The sequence below is a fragment of the Carassius carassius genome, chromosome 20 (assembly GCF_963082965.1).
Source record: "Carassius carassius chromosome 20, fCarCar2.1, whole genome shotgun sequence".
Taxonomy (NCBI): Eukaryota; Metazoa; Chordata; class Actinopteri; order Cypriniformes; family Cyprinidae; genus Carassius; species Carassius carassius.
The window spans coordinates 325,293-332,720 of NC_081774.1; the positions used below are offsets into that span (position 1 = coordinate 325,293).

The window sequence follows — 7,428 nt, forward strand, 5'->3', positions numbered from 1 at the left end:
TGTTGGATCAACTCATGCCATTTGCATTTGACTAGGCTTAAATACTGTTTTCTAATTGTGTGCACTGATTGGACACATGTGTTTTCAATTTTGACGGGTAGTGTGTAAAGGATGAGAACAGTGTGTTAGTTGTGTATGACACTGCAAAGTTGTGTTCTGTGTTTGAGAATGTGTTTAGAGTAAATGGGCGATTCAGATTCGCAAATTGTGTCCTAAACAGATGAATAGTGTTTAAGATTTTGACAACAGTGTGATTGATTTGATAAAAGAGTTTTGGCAGTTGCCAGTTTAGTTTTTACAATGGGATTTAGTGTTTTAGCAATTCAGAAAAACTGTAAGAGAGGACACGCTGCTGTTTAACAGGCTGCTTTCCTGACACAAACCTGCTTCGCTCGTAAATATAGAAATATAGAAATTCTCTTGAGGAGACAAATCGAGATGGCGGAGTGAGCGGTTTAGTCTCAAGCAGGCTCCGAAGAAGAATTTGTTTTTCAAGTCCAAACTTGACTTAAATGAAAAATCAACCAAACCATATTGTAACAGTAGTGACTTTTATTTGTTTTTGACAAACTTTTGAACTTTTTGAGGAATTAATTGCACCAAAATTACTAACTAACGGAAAGATGGAAAAACAAGGTGAAGCTAACATCGTCGACCATGCCTACGGCACCACTGTGCTGAGTGAAACGAGTGAAAACGAAATCCAAGAAATGGAGCAGTCTTGTGCTAATCTCGATGACGATCAAACTCCTGTAAATAGTCCTCAACCCAAAAAGTTGAGGAAGAGAGTCGCGAAGGCAAGGGAGGATAATAGCTTTATGCTAGCGATTGAGTCTGTGATGAAAAGATTCGACGGTCTAGATGGGAAGCTTGAAAACATTGAAACGAGGATGAATAATGTTCAAGAAGCTCTGAAAAAGTTTGATGCCCTAGAAGTCAAACTGCAGAACATCGATGAATGCACCGACGCGATTAAACGAAATAAAGAAAACATTGAGAAGCTACAAAGACAAGTTGAGTTACAGAAAACAAATCCCTGAAGGAAAAGGTTTTGGAAGCTGCGAGATACAAGAGGAGGTGGAACCTCAGGCTCTTGGGGTTACCTGAGAAGGAAGATGAGAAAACCAGGGATGAAGTAATAGGTATGCTTACGAGAGTGGTCCCCGTGTCTGTTGACGAGCTCCGCCGAAATGTTGACACCGTTCACCGTTTGGGGATAAAAGATGCAATGAACAACAACATGCCAAGACCCATCATTATGCAGTTTGTTTGGCGAACGGTGAAGGATGAAGTGTGGAAGTTGTCGAGGGAGGTCATCTTTAAAAAGGATTTCTCCAAAGAGGATCGGGAGGCGAGGGAGAAGCTGTGGCCACGGGTGGATGAAGCCAGGCGCCGCGGAAAGAAGGCTTTTTTGAAGGAAGGATACGCGATCATCGATGGGAAAAATAAGCTGTTAATAAGCTTATCCTTGTTAGTAACCAAACAACCACGCTCTTCTGGTAATATATGGAAACTAAATAATAGACTTTTATCAAATGATTTTTTTTGCAAACAAATAAAATCCCTCTGCCTACAAGTAAAAGGAATGGATCTGTCAAATAAAGGGAAGTGGGAATGGTTTAAATTTGAAACAAACAGGTTGGCAATTGAAATGGGGAAAAGCATGTCAAAAACAAGTAAACTAAAACAGAAAGAAATACTGATAAGGATTAACATACTCTGTGGTAAAACTAATGCTTCGGAGGAAGAACTAACTGAGTTGAACTCCCTCCAAAAACAGTTTGATGAAATTTATTTAGAAAAAGCAAGTGGAGCCTTTGTACGATCCAGGGCTAGATGGATCGAAGAAGGTGAGAAGAACACAACATATTTCTATGGCTTAGAAAAATCTAGACAATCTAAAAAAAGAATTTGCAAATTACACAAAAATGACATCGTCATAGAAGACCCGAGCCAAATAAATGAAGAAATTCAACTCTTTTACTCTGACTTGTATAGCTCAAATTTCCACAAAGAGGACTGTGAATCCTTTTTTACTCAGATTAAGAGTAATATTAAAAGGATTGGGGAGAATGACAAAATAAGGTTAGAAGACAAAATAAACTTGCAAGAAATAGAAAATGCCCTAAAAAAATGAAAAATGGGAAGTCACCTGGAATTGATGGCTTGACCTCGGAATTTTTTACGTTTTTTTGGGAAGATATCAAAGAATTGTTATTGAATGTATTTATAGAATGTATACAAGAAGGATGTCTTACTCCAACAATGAAAACTGGTATAATAACTCTACTCCCCAAATCAAAAAAAGATATAACAAATTTAGACAATTGGAGACCTATTACGTTGCTCTGCAACGATTATAAGTTATTAGCGCTAATATATGCAGAGAGATTGAAAATAGTAATTGATAAAATAGTAGATGAAACTCAGTCTGCGTTTATTAAACGTAGAAGTATACATAATAATGTGAGATTAATATTGGACATGCTGGACTATCGGTCTATTTTGGAATCGGAAAGCCTGATTTTATTTATAGACTATTTCAAAGCTTTCGATTCTATAGAACACGATTTTTTATTTTCTACGTTAGAGAATTTTGGTTTCGGAAAACATTTTTGTTCAGTGATCAAAATGTTCTATAATGATATCTACAGTTATGTCTCCTTAAACCCAGGACTAACACCTAGAATAAATATAACTTGCGGAATAAGACAAGGATGTCCAATTAGTCCCAAGTTGTTCATTTTATGTACACAGCTACTAGCATATCTGATATTAAATCATCCAAATTTTCAGGGTATAAATTTTTTTGATTACGAATTTCGACTCAGTCAGTTTGCAGACGACACTGTCTTCTTCCTTAGGGATAAATCTATGGTTAGCAATGCATTGCAAATAATTTCAATTTTTTTTAAAGCTTCAGGTCGTTTAAATATGAAAAAGTGTGAACTACTTGCGTTATATGACTGTATGGATACAGAATTAATGTCAATCCCTGTTAAAAAGAAGTTAAATATCTAAATATCTGAAAGAGTTTCTATTGAAGCCGGATTCAATATGGTTTCACATTCCAAAAAGTATTTTCAAGAAGTTTGGTGGGTTAAACTTTCTTTTGAAATTTCTAAAATACCTTTCATTTCATAAACAAGTTTTGCATCATTGGAAGATGGTATTTACCCATAACTTTACCCCTCACTGTGCCTCCTTGTGGAATAATTGTATCAAACAAAAAGTCTTTGTTCAACCAGCTTTGGTTTGACCAAGGCATTATCTTCGTTCATGACATTCTAGATATAAACGGTGAAATCTTACAGTTAAAAGATTTTAAAAACAAATTTAATAATATTCAATGTTCTCTTAAAGAATATAAGAAAATATGTAAATCTATCCCGGTGAATTTGACACAGCTGATAAAAAACACCATTAGTTTTTCTAATGTCCAAATCAAACTTCCAAACTTAATGATAGGAGAATTAAACATTACGGACAAAAAATGTGACAACAAATATTTAAATAAAGCTTTCAAAGGATATATATATCATGATTATGATAGGAAGACAAAACTTAAAATATTAGATAATCCAACGATTGAAAAAAAACATTGGAAATATATAAAATGGCCAATTGCACCCAAAGTAAAAGAAATGCAGTTTAAAATTCTTAATAACTGCTATCCGTCTGCGGAGACACTGAGGGGTAGATTTGGTTTTGAAGTTGACCATTGCGACTTTTGTCATGAAAACCCAGAACGAACTGAGCATTTATTCTTCCTTTGCTCAGTTAGTAGGAAGTTTTGATGTCCAAAGATGGTTAAAAAATAAGATTAGCGAACTTGAACAATTTACAATAGAAGATATTCTTATTTATAATTCTAAACTGACGAGGGATCTTTCACTTTTGATTAACCATATCATCATTATGGGTAAATACCACATTCACATAAGTAAATGGAAAAAACAATTACCAAATGTAAACTGTTTTAAAAATGAATTTCGTATGTTATTATCCTCCTTGAACCTTGTAAAAAATTCTAAAACTGTAGAAGCTATTTGCTATGCTGCTGAAATGTTTTTGATCCTGTAACACATATTTTATTTCGTGAACAATGCCTTATTTTATTTTTCATTTTTTCTTTTTCTTTTTTTTCATTGTCAAATCTGCATTTTGTTGATGCCTTGCCCGGTTTTCTTATGCTGTTGTCTCCACGAGAGTTTGTAATAAACACTATTAAAAAAAAAAAATTAATAAATAAATAAATCAATTCTCTTGATGGAAAGATGCTGATGCAGAATCAGCCACAAAGAGTTTGAAATGAATCAGTCAGTCAGTAAAACATAAACTTTAAATAAAATAGATATATAAATATATACAAATTCTCACAGTTTGAATACATAGTTTAAAGTTTTTGAAGTCTGAATGTCTTGTTTATTGTTTGAAATTTTTTAATCTAAAATTTACACTGAATATATGACATAGATTTTTAAAAATATATAATTTATGGTTTTGTATATTTTTATAGTTTAGATGTATCCTTTACAGTCACTATATTTGAAACATATTTACAGCGAATATATTTAACACTGAATATGTCATTTATAGTGTGAATATATCATTTAAAGTTTTTGTATTATTTCGTTTTTACAGTTTGAATATATGATTTGCACCTTTAATATATAATTTACAACTTGAATGTATCATTTATAGTTTAAATAAAAAAAAAATACACTTTGAATGTATCATTTATAGTTTAAATAAAAAAAAATACACTTTGAATGTATCATTTACAGTTTGAATGTTCCATTTATGGTTTGAATGTATCATTTAAAGAGTCACATGACTCTTGACCTGTCTCTGATTTGTCTGAGTGTCTCTGATTGACTAGGTCAGAGGTCATTCTCATTATCAGATGGTCAGTGTGTGTCCTGCTGTGTCTGGTGTATCCTCAGAATCAGGATGTGAGCTGTGTGGTCTGTGCAATCGTCTCTCGCTCAGATGAGTTTGATCCGCCGGTTCTCCCGCCGCGGCCCGAGCTGACGGTGACCCTGAGCGGTCAGTGGGCTTCCCGCCGCTGCGAGGTCCGGCCCGAGGTCCTGTTCCTCACCAGACACTTCCTCTTCCACGACAGCAAGCACACATGGGAGGGTCACTACCATCACTACTCTGACCGGCCTGCAAACACCCCACCTTCAGCCTGTTCGCCCGCGGTCACTACAGCCGTGGCCCGCGCTCCACACGCGTCATGGGCGGCACCGAGTTTGAGTTCAGAGGTCAGAGGTCAACTCATTTAAGCACACACCTCGGTTTATTATATCAGCCATTAAAACCAAATCTATATCACAATGCAAAAAAATCATAATGGTTCTAAACATAAAATAAATCGACACTTTACCACCTAAGACCTAAGATGTATAAATAATTTATAGATATGTTTCATATTACATTTTTTAAATGTTTAAAATAATTTGTATATCAATGCAAAAAAACATACATACATGCATACAAATATTAAATCGATAATAGTTCTAATCATAAACAATCTAAAATTCTTTACAGTCTGAAACAGATATTTATTGATATTTGTAAAAATTGTGTACATCACAATGCAAAGAAAAATCTTTAAAAAAAATATGATACAATAATAAAAAAGAAATCTTAAATCATAACGGTTCTTAACAAAATAATTCTAAAATCTTAACATTCTGAAACATAGATATTTATTTATAGATTTTCATAAAAATTTGTGTTTATATTCTCTCTGGAAAAAAAGTTATATAAAATAAATGTAAAAAAATATTAATATTAGAAAAAAAATGTATGTATTTAAATATATATGTTTTTTGAGAATTTTGTCACAATGCAAACAACTAAAGATTGATACTCTTCAAACCTCATTGGTTCTAAACTGTAAGTATATTCATATTTTCTCCACTGTTTGTGTGTGTGATCCTGCAGTGAGTGAGATGCGCGTGAGGCCGATGGATCTGGCGACCGTGTCTCTGCTGAATGTGTTTAAAGGGAACAGCTGGGGTGCTCAGAGCTCGTGGCTGGTGGGCGTGGAGCAGGACGTGACTCTAACCAATGGCTGCGCAGCGCTGGGGCTCCGCCTCCCGCACACTGAGTATGAGCTCTTCCGATTGGAGCGTGACGCTGAGGGCAGACTCCTTCTGTTTAACGGTCAGCGGCCCAGCGACGGCTCGAGCCCTGACCGACCCGACAGACGACCCACGTCCTACCAGACCCCGCTGGTGCAGTGCTCCGCCGCCGGGGTCAGAGGTCAGCGCCGCGCAGCGCCTCAGCAACCTGGCAACCACAGCGACGGCGGTCTGGAGTTTGGCGTTTTTGGGTTTCTGACCCAGAATGCACTTGAGTTTTCCGTCAGACGGGACGGATGAATGAAACTGCTGCACAACAGAAACTGCACTTTACGAGAACGAAGCCTGACGAAGACTTTCACTCAAGACTTCCTAAAACATGCCTCTAAATCAGATTCGAAGGAAAAACACCCCGAAATTAAGATTCTGTCATTATTTATGTACAACACAGCAACAGTTCATATAAAGATGCCCATTTCTAAGAAATCATATAAATTGATTAATCAATGATATATATGAAAGAAAACGAACAGCTTAATAATTTTAATTTCTGGGTGTTTTTTTTCCTTCTCGGAGTGAGATGTGGACGTTTATATGAGTATTTTTGTACCTGAGTGAGTTTGAGATGAAGATATGAATATTTTAAGGGCTACATGGAAGGAGAGGGAAATATGAAAACTGTAGATAAACACTGCTGACTTTTATAACTTGTAGTACTTAAATTACAGTACTGCAGCGTGTGGAGAAAAAGAGACAAGGTGGAATAGAATAGTGCCCAAAGATTTAGTTTCTCTCTTTTTTTCTCTCTCATCAAAAAAAAAGTATTTTTTTTTAGAAATATATATAAAAAATATAAAACAAGTATTTTTTTTTAAAGTATTTTTGTTTACTAAAAAGTTTTTTTTTTTATGTTTCCTCTCATAAAAACTTTTAGGATCAAAAAAATAAAAAAAGTTTTTTTTCTCATCTTAATTTTTTTAACTCTTAAAAAAACAATTTTCCAAAAAAAAAAAAAAAATATTTGTTAAAAAAAAAAAAAAAAAAAAACATTATATATATATATATATATATATATATATATATATTTCTCATTTAAAAAAAAAATTCTCTCAATTTCTTTTTACCGTTTTAAGATTTTTCCTCATCTTAATTGTTTTTTTACTCTTATCAAAAACGTTTTTCATAAAAAAGTTTGTCAACAAAAAAAAATCATTAAATAAAAATAAAATCTCTCATCGAAAACAATTTTTCTTCTCATAAAAGCTTTTCCCATCCAAATACAAATATTGTTAAGTGAGACTAGATCATGTTAGGCTTTGATGCCGGCAGGATCAGA

General features: G+C 34.3%; 1 protein-coding gene across 1 annotated transcript; it reads left to right on the forward strand.

Moving 5' to 3' along the window:
- Positions 1-623: 623 nt before the first annotated feature.
- Positions 624-6,639, forward strand: LOC132096935 (protein APCDD1). The gene is given in 4 exon segments (XM_059502620.1): positions 624-919; positions 4,883-5,160; positions 5,163-5,267; positions 5,953-6,639. Coding segments are annotated over 4 exon segments (1,119 nt in total). The 3' UTR covers positions 6,393-6,639.
- The last annotated feature ends 789 nt before the right edge of the window (positions 6,640-7,428 follow it).